General features: G+C 34.1%; 1 protein-coding gene across 1 annotated transcript in view; it reads right to left on the minus strand.

The window, feature by feature from the left end:
• Positions 1 to 14,727, minus strand: part of LRP1B (LDL receptor related protein 1B) — a 1,945,542-nt gene that overhangs the window by 1,250,079 nt on the left and 680,736 nt on the right. Inside the window, exon 3 of the mRNA XM_077153691.1 lies at positions 5,254 to 5,391. Within this exon, the coding sequence (XP_077009806.1) occupies positions 5,254 to 5,391 (138 nt within the window). The remainder of the gene's footprint in view (positions 1 to 5,253; positions 5,392 to 14,727) is intronic.

Raw genomic sequence — 14,727 nt, forward strand, 5'->3', positions numbered from 1 at the left:
TCATCAAGACAAGATGAGCATAATCTTAATCTCATATAAGTCTCATTTGTCAGTGTAAACAATCTGTAATAACCTTTCATAAAGGATGATACACTTGTAGAAAAGGTTTACTTTCTAGAAATGGTTGCTTTGATTCTAGGAAGCATTAAACTTGGCCCTGAAATCAGCCAATGTCCTATCTTTGATCAAACTAGCTCAATCACGTAAACTAATTTCTTTGAGTGGAAATGTTTACACCTGTGATAGATTTGCGGCTAGCAGATCAGCACCTTAGCACAACTTTAACACAAAGAAAAGATTATGGCAGAGATCAACTATTAAGTTACAGGAGCTTTCCTCATCAAAAGTGGTCTGATCTCATAAACCCAGACCCTCCTGGCTAATTCCACTTGTTTCTTTTCTACCTCTAGACTTACTGAAGTTTCAAGTCACTTAGACACCCATGGTGAAGTTTCCCTCCTTTTGCTTTACCTGTAATGTTGCTGACAGATATGCTTTCTATAACATTGTTTGCAATTATACCTCTTCTGTATACCTTTGCCTTTGGAAACTGTATGCTGAAATTCTCCTCTGAAGCATGATGAATTGATTATAATTCAGGAGCTTGGCAATATTTTTCAAAGGCACTTTAAAAATAGGAGCAGGATAAGATCCACTGAGACAATATAGTGAAATTAAGAATAACAACAAAGTGCTCCAAGTTCATTCCTTTTCTTCATCAGCTTCACCAACTTCTTTCCTGCCTTCCTCCCTCCTCCTTTCCCTTCCTCCTCCTTTCCCTCCCTGCTGGCTTCCTCCCTTCCCTATTCTTTCTTTTCCTCCTTTCTTCCATTATTCCATCCGGTAAGCTACAAGCTAATTTGTGTCTCTGTGAAATCAGTGTTATAATGACCAATGAAATAACTATACAAATAGAATATTTCCTTTCTGGAAGACTGCAAAAATGTAGCCCAGGATATTTGCACTAAGAATTAGCCTTTAGATTAATTCTTTTACAGAAAATTTGAAACACTTATGAGATTTACACATGAACTTTTAAAAATTACTAATTTTCTTATGGTGAGTCATCACAGAAGCAAAGGCTGTCATTACCCTGTTCCATTTTGCAAAAGCCTCATGTATAAATTACTGCCAGGCATTTTGAGTACTTTCTCACAAGAATTTGGTTTTATGGATAGAAATATAAAAAACAACTACATAAAACCATAAATATCACAAGGCGATATATAAAATAAATACATTAGAATTACTGAAATAGGTTGTAGGTAGATGGCTAAAAATGTAATTGCACATATAGGTAAGTTATATTCCAACTTGCAATAAGGCAAAATAAAAAAAAGTGAATTCTGAAAATTCTCAATATGTAGTATTCCAAGGAATTAGGCATTTTATAAAAGAATGTTCTTCAACTTTAAGTCCCTGATCAAGTACATACATTAAATATATACTTTATAAGAACAGGCTCAGAATTGAAAAAGATAGAAATCAGAGAAGATGAGTATGTGTGGTTGTTTGTACATTTGTCTATTTTAGTGGTGAGCTTTCAGATGTCAGAGTTTCATTCCCTAATCAGTTTGGTAAAAATACTTTGCACACTTTATTCCCTTAGATTTCAAAGGACATGGGATGTTTGCTGGAAAACAACCGCATGGCTTACATACATGCTTTTTCTAGGGATGCAGAAGTTCTTTTTGCAATGACCTGAAGAGTTCCCATCCTCTTATTACAAAGTAAAAGCTGTTGGTGCCAAGAGATTGCCCTTTCCTTGCACTTTTACATGCATTATCACTTTGCACTGAAATCTTAATTACAGTTGTGAATAACAAAGAGGACTTCTCTTGCATTTAGTCACTTTAAATGTAGCCATAATGACTTCCCTTTAGAATGTCAAATTCTAAAATAGCATTTTGGTACATCCCAATTGATGTGGTCTATGTGAGCTGAATTTTTCTCATTTCTTCCAGCATTCTTTGTATGGTTTTAAGGATTTCTGTGGGAATATCCTGGAGCAAGAGACCTTGTATTTTATAGAATGTGTTTTTTTGCTCATTCAATTTAGAAATGGTGATATCACCACCAATATAGTGCATATAGGAAGAGAGAACATTTTCTAAAATATAATGTGGTGATTTTTGAAAGTTCTAATTGTAAAATGTATATAGGCAAATCCCTATACAGAAGTAAATCTATTTTCCTTCAGATGAAGCTTAATTATGAAGATTAACATATCAGGGTTATGGAAAATTATTAATAATTGCTATCTTTTCATTACCTTCATGAGGAAATAATTGCATTTCCTAGGAAGCATTCAGAAAACAATTCAATTGATAAAAAGCGCTCCAAAACCAGAATATCATCTCCAAAATGTTAAACGTCTCTACTTATTAATTTTCATAAAGGATACCACTGTACTTTTGATTCTTTAATGGAAAAAAGAAAGCATATCCACATTTGAATCATGTTTTGGACTTCATATGTAATTATTTAGATCAGTTTCTTAGAAGGCAACAAAAGATAAGCAATGGAAAGAGAAGTGATTTGAACAGAATTATTTTGCAAAAGAAAAGCATTTCCAAAATGCAACGTAACGTTTGAATTAATTTGGTTTCTTTCTTTATTGATGTCTATATTAGATAAGAAAGTTCATTAGATACTTGACAGGGCTGGTAACTAATTAACTCTGGAGAAAACACATTTTCGTTGGGTGTGACCAAAAATTACAAGGAAGATTGAGTGTTGGAAAATAGAATCAGTTTCCATGATGAGCTCCTGCCTACAATCAGTCACCTTTTCTCACTTAAACACAAACCGAACACCTGTGGTAAATTGGATGGCACCCAAAAGATTTGTTTCTGTCTCTATTTCAGGGGAACTCTACCAGACCCAGCAAGCAAACTGAATTTTCTGAGTTTCCTTTTTCAGTGCAGAAATATTTTATTAAACCACTGACTCTGGAATGACTACGTCTTTTCAGTCACCTTAAATCTCCCATTCTGTAGTGTGCGAGGCCATAAAATTAGTTGAAAAACTCTCCAGGTAAATGGCAAGTAGAGATCCATATGTACTTTTTGTTGTTTCTAAGTTCACCCCAGGTCATAATGAATAGTTACCAATACTTTATTTGGTAAAGTCCAGAAAGTTTTAAAAAGCAAAAATGGTACAATCAATCTCTGACCAGTAAAGCAGATTATCACTTGTGATAAGAAATTGAAACTTGGAACAGTTAGAGACCTGAATTAGACTAGGAAAGAAAAATGAAGCATATAAATAATTATATATTCTAAACCTATTTCAATCCAAAACATATTTATTTTCAATGATCAAAATAAATTTCACACAATTTTATTTTTGTTTAAATACTTAGCTTTTAATTAAGTTCCCTGCTTTCACTATCAACATATACTTCATTTATTAGATCACAAACTCTGAATACTATTAGAGAACTCTGAGATATATTTTTGTATGATCCACAGCACTAAAATATTTTTAATTTATTCAAATATGAATAATTACCTCTGAAGAAGTATTTGACAATGTGACTATCTCGTTCTTTTAGAATCTTAGTCACACATGTCTAACTGAAAAGCTTTTTTTATGCAATATGAAGCCTGAATTATAACTGAAGTGGATAGAATTAGTCTCCAGAAAACATAATTAATTTCTGAGAAGAAAATTAAACTCTTTAATTCCTATCACTTTATAATTTAGTATTTTGCTTCTGTTAATATTCTTTATTAATATATCACTATAAAATATAATACACACCACAAAATCTCTAAATAAAAATAAAATCTCTTAATTCATTATTATTGCACATGAATCAGTAACTGAAACCAAATCTACTGGCTCCTTTAGGTGACGTCGTCAGAGTTCAAAGCTAAGAAAGGAAACTCAGTCAAAGAAGGAAACTCGTGAAGGCCCTCAACTTTCCAGTGTGAAACGTCCACAGAGTTAGAGTAATTGCACATCCCTTTAGAAAGAGGGACAAGACCTAGTGACCCAGCTGAACTCAGAAGCCTATGTATGGTCACTCAACAACCCTCATCTCTTCAGATTATCTTTGTGAGATTTACTCTTCCTCCAATACATCTCTCCGTCTCTGATCTTAGCCCAGTTTACTTCATCCCAGAGGTGAGAAACTGGCAGTCAGCAAGTCCTCTCACGGTTTTTGTTGCCCTACACATTGTTGATTGGGCAATGTTTTACAAAGTAGTAGTCAACTTCAAACACAGTAAAATTGAGTATTAAAATCCAGATTTGGTGCTCCTACAAATTGGAAATTCTTGTGAGACCTTGGAATGTTTTTTCTGCAGGTAGTAATCAGCTTGTGTGAATCTATCCTGAGACCAGAATTGCATCTCCAGTTTTCTAGAGTCTCCTCTATTCCTTGTTGTTTGCTGACCTCACAATGGAGGACTAATTACTATTTGTGACATGTTAGCTTCCATATGCTTTGAGTTATACTCAGCATGTGTGAATCTGAGTGAGAGACTTCTGGTTCAGTAGCTTCCTTCCTGCTTCCATCTTGCAACCTGATTCACTTGACTGATATCTTGATTTCATTTCCAAGTCCTTACTTGGTCTTAAACTTTTTCCTAAGCTCTTATATTTCTCTGTCTCACATTTCATTCCCATTATTTCTCCCTGATCTATTCACATGTGACAATTACCATTTAGTGTTTTTTTTTTTAATTTTGAAATGTTAATTATTTTTTCCTCATTTGATTAAGATTCAGGTAAATCTTTGACTACCAGAAAATTCAGATGTTGATTTTAAAAAAGAAAGGAAATCATAAAAAAGGTTAATAATATAACCTTATGGAAATTACATTAAAGAGAAAATTCCCCATGAATATATCCTCCTAAAATATTTGATTGCAGAAATTTTGTTTCAAGTCCTTTTGTTTAAGCAATGGTTCAGAAGAAAAAAGTTGTAAAACTGTGATATTGATCTACTGGGACAAAGACATCTCATTTGTCCTTTGTTCAAAAGTACTCTTTTATATGAAATACCTAATTGTTTAAAAGCCCAACCTCAAAGTCTAAATGTGTTTCTTCTTCTAACTGTGTTTTTCAATAAAACACAGTTGTCTCAGCTTTGAAATGCATACTGGGTGTCTCTGATAATAAAAGTCATCCTTTTTCAATAACTGATCCACTTATGGTTGAAAGAAAGGGCAGACGATAGACTCTCTCTTAGACTGTTCATGAAAAATCTGCAAAGCAGTTAGTTTGTTCAATCAATTGACTCACCCCGGCAATGTACTCCTTCATCAGACCCGTCAGGGCAGTCCAAGATGCCATTGCACAGCTGAGATAGATGTACACATTTGTTGGCACTTAGGCACGCAGTGTGAGTTGAGGGGCACTTGAATTCTATCTCCTCAGGACCTGAAAAAAATGTAAAAGGAACAAAATGATGCAGGTTAGCTTTGCTTTTTTTCCTATGTAAACTGCTAAGCACAAGAAAATAACTAACTTTTAATTACAAAACAAAACTAAAGAAAATTTTACCAGGACAGCTGGCATAGTTCTCTGATTCGCAAAGATACTGAAATTAGTCTATGTAATTAAAATCTAATTTTTAAAGGCTACATAAAAAATGGAATATTGTATATTTTTACATTAAAAGCATGAATATTCTATTCAACCATTAAAGTAATAAAATCCGAGTTGTAGTCATTTTCTACTTCTTATCCTAAGTTGAGCAGGAAAAAGTTCTTAAACTCCCTGAGTCTCAATTTCCTCACTGGTGAAATAGGGATCATGGCAACTTCTTGGCAGACCCTTGTGAGAATTAAATTGTAGAAGATAACCAAAAGGTTTTGGTGGTACTTAAATGAAATTGTTCCAGCCAAGAAACCTATGAGGAAATTGGAGAATATCTATAACCTGGTTAAGATTTGGGAATTAGCAACCCTAAATTTAGGTAGACAAAAATGCAATTCATATTTTTGATAAATATTTGGAACTAGTGCACTCTGAGAAAAGACTGTGTTCTGACCTAAGCTTATTTTTAAAAACACAAACAGTGATTACACAAATGCAGGTACCGCCAGTAGGTAAACTCAATGAATGTGGCTTTTACATTATCAGCTCCCCACTCTTTACCTATGCATAATATTTGTTCACTTAAGATTTTTTAAAAATAATTCATTAATAATCTAGCTTTCCTTTATATTCTCAAAGAACAAACTAAAATAATATAACTTTTAAGTTGACACAACTCTCCCAAGTCCAAAGCACAGTAATATGAATTTGACTGCAATCATGTATTAATCTGGCATCGATTATTGCAAAGGTCCAGATTCTACAGACACACTGGTTTTAATCACAGCTCTGTCAATAGTCATGGGACATTCATTTATTTAATCAACTAAGCATTAGTTTTCTCATCTATAAAATGAGACTATCACTGAGCCTACCTTGTGTGGGTGATATGAATGTCAAATGGTATTCAAGGCAAATCACTAAGCAGTGTGTTTCACAAAGTGCCAGGTTCATGGAAGGAATTCAACACATGTTCACTACTTGAATAAATGCAGGGTAGCAGAGCGGTTTAAAAAGTCTTTCATCCAAATCCTGGCCACATCACTTATAATATGAGTAATTGGGCAATTTATGTATCATCTCTGTGTTTCAGTTTCCATAAATTCCAATAATTTCTTAAACTGTTGTAAGGATTATGTCAGAAGTCCTCAAGGCTTTTGCCTTGTAACCACTAAGTGTTTGTGTTAATATTTTATTAGATTGCTTTCACTATTTAGTTGGGCAAAATGATGAAAAAAATTAATATAACATAACATATGCTAGGAAATGCAAAATTATGAGAACTGCAATGATAGTGATGGGATAGAATTAAAAAAAATACATTGCACAAGCAACAAACAAAAACATAAAAATAAAACTGGAGTTGCCAAAAGTAAGATATGCTTTTTGAAATACCTTATCAAATCTGAGTCTTAGGTATATGTGATTTTGTTTCAGGCTAAAATAGCTCTCACCTTTTCTTTTGGGGGATATAAACATATTTTTATGATATAGTTTCACCAGCTGAAGTGTTGCCATGAATAGGTTTCTCTATAGTTTTTCATGTATATTTATACAATTACTGCTATACAAGTTATTAATTTTGCCAAACAGCTGTCACCCCTCATGCACAACTTAATTTACTGTACCATGTCTCAGTAATTTGAATGTGTATATATGAAGTAAAAATATACAAATTTAAATCTAAATTACAGGGATAAAAGTAAACTTCACACTGAGAGTTTCCAGTGAATTTAATTTAAAAAATAAATTTAAAAATATAAATTAATTTTGAATTGCTGTAAACTTCTATGACCAAAAGTCACAAGGTAGTTCTTTTTAAAATTAATTGGCTGATTCTTAAAAACATTTTAAAACATGCATCCTGGCTGATATAAATATCAAAGTAGAATTTAGGCCAGTTATATTTAGACCTCTCTGTAAAAATTCCAAAAATAACTCACAGAAAGAACACTTCAAAACCTGGGACTTTAAAGATTCTATAGTTAGAGACCAATAAATGACTCAGTTCTTGCAAATAGCAAGATTTTTCTTTGTAATGATACATGTATTGGCTCAAATGAAAGTGTGATTTTTCATTTTTAAAGCTGACAGGTAAATGATGAGCATGATAGTAAGAGTGAAATGAACATCTGGAGACCAGGAGAAAAGTTTAACTACTGAGAAAATTTGAGACAACAGGAAAGAAAAGTTTGAATTTCTCAAAGGCAGTATATAGAACGAGTAGATTCTTCCTGGTTGCTAACATGTAGAGACAAAAGAGAAATTAGTTCAGGAGAACCAAAGACTTACTTGGCCTCCTTATATGACAAGCCATTGTCACCTTCCTAATCTTTGATAAAACTTCATCTCACCCTCTCTCATATTGCGTAATGCATGAGATCCTGGCAGGAGGGACTGTTTCTTAACCAGTCTTTCCCAAATTTTCATATCAAAGCATATGAAGTCAGTGATACCATTTGTGCAGTACAATGAAGTAAATAACAGAGTTTGTTTGAAGAGGTTGCCCAGGCCTTACGAATCAACCTCAAAGAAGAGCATTCAATAGCTCAACCTCTCTCACCCGTGTTGGGATACTCCTGCTGGAAAGCTTTGTTAAAAACAGTAACTTTTATTCTTTATGGAAAATAGGGTAGAAACCTGACAGTTTGAGAAATTGCAATGTCTGCCTAAACTGAAATTCTCCCAGAGGACAGACAATATGGGTAGTTGGTGTACTGCCCATTGTGGAACAATCCATCCTTCACTGCAATTGGTCCTTTGGACAGTGGAGGTATGTATTTCCCTTAAGGTTCATCTTGTCAACGAGCAGGAGAACCAACTCTCACTGTTCCCGCTCCTCTAGCTGCGTGACCAGGAGAGGCATTTGGGAATGGCAACTGCACGAATTCCTGGGAAACTGTCAATATTGAGGTGAATTGAGGTGAATCATTCATTTCATAAAAGCTTTTAGGCATTTAAAATATTTCACAACCACACATCAGAAGCTTGGCATAGCAAGGAGCAAGGTCCTGACACTAACTGAAGTACCCAGCATTAAACCTTTGATTTTTAATATGAGGAACTGGACAACTTGGGAGGGAGGACAGGGTGACAGGTGACACTTGAGGAAATTCAAAATGTTACAAAGGCACTTTCAGAAAGTATGGTAATCCTGTCTCAGCTTTCAGGAATGCACATTCAAAAAACATTCCCACTCCCCAAGTATAATTTTAGGGGATCTGAACAGGACTGTGAAATTTAAAATACATCATTCATTTCAAAAAGAGAAAAACTCAAAAAAAAAAAGGAGGAAAAACTCCATCATTGGGGATTTGAATTTGTATCAACACATGAGAATAACATTTCTACTTTTACATTGATAGAGGCCTTACCTGATTGATTGAAATATGTTTCCTTTCTTAAACAAAATCTCACTTTACAAACAAATCCTCTAGGACAATGCAAGGATAGTGTGATTCATCTATGTCATTTCGAATGTTTAAATCATTTTTAAATATAGAATAAAGATCTATGAAAATATAGGGGTAAGAAAAGACATAAGCCTCATCAAATGTATTTTCTTAGTGAAGATCGCTGAGGTAAGTGCATTTTGTGAAGAGGTGGGGACTTTTCTTCTACTATAGCAGCAGATAAATATCTCCACTCACCACTACATTGACTAGTCACCTTGCACTGTCACATCCTACTTTTAGGGTCTTGTCCTATCGAGAATCTCTTCTTCATTGCATTTCCTATCTTTCCAATGGTTCTAAGTCTTCTGTCTCCAATTTTTTTTTTCGATTTTTTTTACCTACACAAAATGAAAGTCAGTTTTGTAAATTGAACTATCCTTTAAGCAACATCCTTTTTGCGGTAATTAAAAAAAAAAACTTAAATTTCTTAACAAATATACTGCACCCTTTGCACTGTTAATTCCTCTTCACTCTGGCATCTGCCTGTATAACTCTGCGGTACCTGTTTTCCCCAACATCACCGCAGTCCTGCAAACAGTGACGCCAGAGGTATATAAAGTCCTTTAAATGCTGACCAGAACTATTATCTCTTAGAAACATTTTCCACCATTTTTTCAAGCCTTATATACTCTACTTTAGACTATTACTATTACTGCCATCATATACAACATTCCATGAACACACTCGGATGCATTTTACACATGCTCTTTTATAAACTGTCATTGGACTTCTGCCTGGGAGATAAGTGAACATCCTTTATTCTCCCAACTCTGAGGCCCATCAGCAATCTGTCCACCGTAATAGTGTTAAATACCTTTCTTCAACATTAGATGATGAGATAGTCAATGTCAGTGATGATTTCTCATCCATCTCCGTGACATAAACACCCATCACACTGCCTGCCACAAAACAGGTGCTCAGTATACATTTGTTGGAGGAATTCACACTGCATTTTAAGACCTCTGTAATTTCTACTTCCATTTGGCATGCTAGAAGTTACCTTTTTCCATCACTAATGCATTTTCTGACCATGCTCTACAAATGACACTTTTGCCCTACAACTGTTTTCAAAATTATAATGGTTCTCAAATGCTGACTACAGTAAAACCAAACTCCTGGCCTGATTTCATTGTCTAATTTAAACTTACTTAGGATGATTTACAACTGTTTTCAGTTATTATATTCTACTACATCGACTGTCATCTTTCATTGCCCTAAAATGCACTAAATTTATTCCCAACGTTTGATAGTTCTTTATAAAATGCTGGCATCTCTTTTTCAACCAGTACAATTCTCCAGCATCAAAACTTGGCTTCTCCATTAAGTTTTTGTGAAAAGCAGCAGAAAAAAAAAACACATGCACTTCAGAGACCAAACCCTTGAATTTGAGTTTTGATCTGCCATTCACTAGTTGTCTGAACTTGAATCTCTTCACAGAGACCCTTCTTTCCCAGCCAAAAATTGGGGATAATAGTAGCATCTACCTCACCAAATTCATAAAGAACAAATGAAATTATGGTAGGGAAGCACCATACAAATGCAAATTTTACCTGGATTTTGATAATACTCTGCTCTCTGAATTTATACGGAAATCACTTATAGCACATTAGAAAAAAATTTAACCATATGTACATCTTTGTATAGTTTATGAACAGTAAAATAGTTTTGCATATAATTATTGAAGCACAAGGCCTTTCACTTTTTTTATATTTCCTCATCTCATTGTACAATATTAATGTAATGTTAGAATAAAAACACATTATTAGTTGATATAAAATCAAGTGAAAAATAATTTAGGATATAAAGCCTTCACCAAAAAAATCATAAGGTATTTTCCAAATCCAATGTAATTTTTAAAAATTGTGGACAGTTTTGCTTTCATCTGATAACACCTGTCTGTTCACTAAGAAGTTTGTAATGTCATTATATTTGGAATCATTATTTGAAGCTCAACTTTTAGTAAAATCGAGCTCAAATTAAAAAAAAAGGTAAGAATACAAGATTATTTCTATTTAAAGCTTACCTTATAATGTTTAGCTTTTGAATATGCAGTCCTGTGGATATTTTCTTCACTAAATTGAAGATTCCACAATTTCTAAGAATTTGTGACAAGTGTTTTAAAAATTAACTTTCCTAGAATTATTTATAAACAAGCTTTTAGTGTTATTACAACCATGTTATATATTAAGATTTCTGAAACACCATTAACCTGATTACAAGTGTTTTATCTTTTCTATGTCTGTTCCTAATTTTTTGTTTGCTTTTTTTAAAATGTCTTTCACACCCCAATCAGATCCAGTTTCATGTAAGTATTACAGACTATCATATCTTTGGTATTTTAAGGGAAAAAGGGTAGTTCCTATGCAACCAAAGTAGTGTAAATATGCAGTATAACATCTTATAATTCTCAAAACTGAGGATTCACTATAGTTACAGCAATTGGGGCCACTTATGAAAACTGTAAAGCATGTGACATTATTTCATGTTATTTGAATAAATTTGTACATAATCGGAAGTTATTTAATATCATAAACGTGTTTTAAAATAGGGATTAGATACCTTCACAAAAGTAATACAACTTTCATGGAACTGTGTTTATTTCACAAAATCCTTTCTTATTAACAAATATAATTTATTTTTGAATGTGAGCTCCTTCAACCGACAAATTGATATTTTAATTTAAGTGAAGAAAATTAAAGAAATTTATATTATTTCAATGAAAATTAAAACTGGATTTATGAGTGTCAACTTCTAAGTAAAATGAATTAACTGATATAATTTGTTAGACTAAAATGTGAGTGCATATGAGGATACAGGAAGAGGTACAAGAACCCCTAAAGATGCATGTGTGCTCAATCTAATGGTAACTCACTCAAATAAAATAATTTAAGTTTCAGATAGTTCCATTAATGGCTTGTGTGTTTAATATTTCAAATATTTGCTGTGAAGATTCAAGAACTGGAGGAGATATAAAGGTGATTGATTTTGTCCCACTGCACTACCTATAAGCCCTCCCTGACATATGTCCTATTTTTAAAGGCCCTGGGGAAGGAGATTTTGCAGCTTTAATAACTTGTTACAGGATTTAAAATCCTCCCCCCTTTAGCCCTTACTCTTTGGTAGTCTCAGCATAAGAAAATGCCTTGCGTTTAATATACAGAGCTTTACTTATGTGTACAATAAATGAAAAGCACACATCTGGTCACCTGAGGAAGACTGGGCCATTTTAAAGCAATTCTGCTATGACCAAAGCCACTATTGTGTATATTAGAAGAGGTATGAATACATAAATGAATGTTTAGTTAAGACTCTTTTTACTGAAAACTTCTGGATCACATGCTGATACATTTTTATGCCAAATAGTGAGGCCCATTTTTCTGTGTGTGTGTGTATGTGTGTGTGTGTGTGTGTGTGTGTATGTATGTGTGTGTTTTCTGCCAACTCTGGAATGTCAGGAGACTTTTATCAGTTTAATTAACTGCCAGTAGCTGAATCCAACAAATATAGATTAAGTCATAACAATCTCTTGCAATGAAACTATAAACATTTCAAATACAGACAAAATGGGTGAAAAATAAATAAAAACACTGTATAAAGTACAAAGTATTGTTGTCATCAATTATAGTCTTACAAATAAGACATTTATTAGGCCAATGAACTGTCTTGCTTTCAGGCCTTCCTTTAAGGGCAAATAGATAAGAAAAAAAATGAAATCTCTGTTGTATGAATGATTGTCTTTGCATCACTGCCTCTCATCAAAATCAGCGATCTTGGAAGAAAATCACACCTTGTGATTTAAAAATCAGTTCTTATTTAGCTGTTTTAAATGCTTTATTTCCATGCATCTGTTCTTCACATGTTCCTGCATCTCTGGATCACCCACATATACACTGTCAGTCTAAAGGTTCAGAAATTCCTTTCCTTCTCCCTCTACTTCTGTTAAAATACACCTGTATGTGTGTGTTTTAAATTCCTTAGAGACTTGCTCTTTGCTAGAGCAATTGATAAACTAGGTGCTATCTCTCACAGGTAATGCATTTGAATTTTAATAGGATTCTTATAGGAGCAATGGATTGATTCCAAAATTGGAATGTCAGGCACAATGTGAGCAGGATGAAGAAAGCTTGTATTTGAGAAAGGTTGGGGGAGGGGTGATTGATTGATTGATACCCATGTCACACTTTTTGAGTGGCTCTTATTTTTAGAAAAGTACAGTTGGCTTTCCCTCTTTCTGACTTTTAAAATAATGGACATATATTTAATCAATGTATCATAAAGAAGGTGAACTTCTATCTTTAAATTGCAAAGGTCATATTCAGTCTTCAAACACTGAAATTCATGTACCAGTCATTTCTTAAAACTTCTCTCTGAGAAAGAGATCTACCCAATTTACAGTTAAAGTAACTAAGGAAATGGAAGATGGAATGTTCGTGTTTGAACATTTGAGAATAATAAACTAGAAGATAAGTGTGTCATCTCTAAAGCCAATACTTTTTCCTCTTTTTCCTGCAGGGTTACTTTCCCTATTGTGACCAGGTAGTGGATCCTAACTGTTCAGGGCAGTATGGAAAGTCTGCCCAAAGAGAAGTAGAGATGACTCCCTGATAGGAAACCTGTTAAAAGACTGATGGCTGACAGAAGAGATGATGCCCAAATCAGACAGTCCTGCATATCTCCCAGTGGAAAGGGGTTTTATTGCTGCAAAGGGACATCGAATAGTAGCAGCCAAGTGATATACCCACATGCCTGGGCAACTCAGAGTCATTTAATTATTAAGTCCATAGAATGGTTGATGCTTGCTTCTGAGACAACATAATACTCTCAGAAGGCATTACTATTGGCAACTCTTAAGGGACAAGTTTTGTTGTTGCTGTTGTTTTTCAGAGATTTCTGAATAAAGATTACTTTTTCAATCTCTCCCTCGATAGGCCAAGATGATAAAAGGTTAGGTATACTTAAGGTAAGTTAATGTCAGGTCAATCTTCATTTAACAGAGAATTTTAGTGGTGTATTGGCTAAGTGCTAATTATCAAAGGACTTCAAAATATATAAATCATTACTGAAATCTTTGAAAGGTACTGTTGGTGATTGAATCATGCTGCCCACAAAACAGATGTTTGGGTCCTAACCCCTGGTTTTGTAAGTGAGAAGCTATTTATAAATATGATCTTCGAAGATGTCATTAGTTAACGTGTCAAACTGAATGAAGGTAGACATTAATCCACAGTGGCCAAAGTCTTTACAATCAAAGGAAATTGAGCTCAGAAAGAGAAGACATGGGGAGCAGTAAGAAGTTGGAAGTCCACAGAGCTGGAAGGAAAAGGTGAAGACACCATCATGTGCACTGCCATGTGTCAGAAAAATCAAGGACCAAGGACCCCTGGCAGCGAGCCCCAAAATGCTATAATCTAGGAGAAAGCATCATCTTGCTGACGCCTTGATCTCTGACTCCTCTTGACCTCAAAGCACACTACATACTCACTGTTTAAGTCAGCTTGTTCTTTGAGATTTGTTTTAGCAGCTGGGAAACTGCAACAGGTACTATTTCATTTTCTCCAAAAAAACAGTAAGTAACAAAGTCAATATTTGATTACTAAATATGTGAGAAAGCAAAACTAGTAAACCCAAATACCTGTGTAATTCCTTGTTCTCAGTTTAAGGCCAAAAGAAGAGGCTACTCTGAGGATCCACTAGACGATGAACATAGTGTCTTTACAAATTA

This window comes from Tamandua tetradactyla, chromosome 3, assembly GCF_023851605.1.
Source record: "Tamandua tetradactyla isolate mTamTet1 chromosome 3, mTamTet1.pri, whole genome shotgun sequence".
Taxonomy (NCBI): Eukaryota; Metazoa; Chordata; class Mammalia; order Pilosa; family Myrmecophagidae; genus Tamandua; species Tamandua tetradactyla.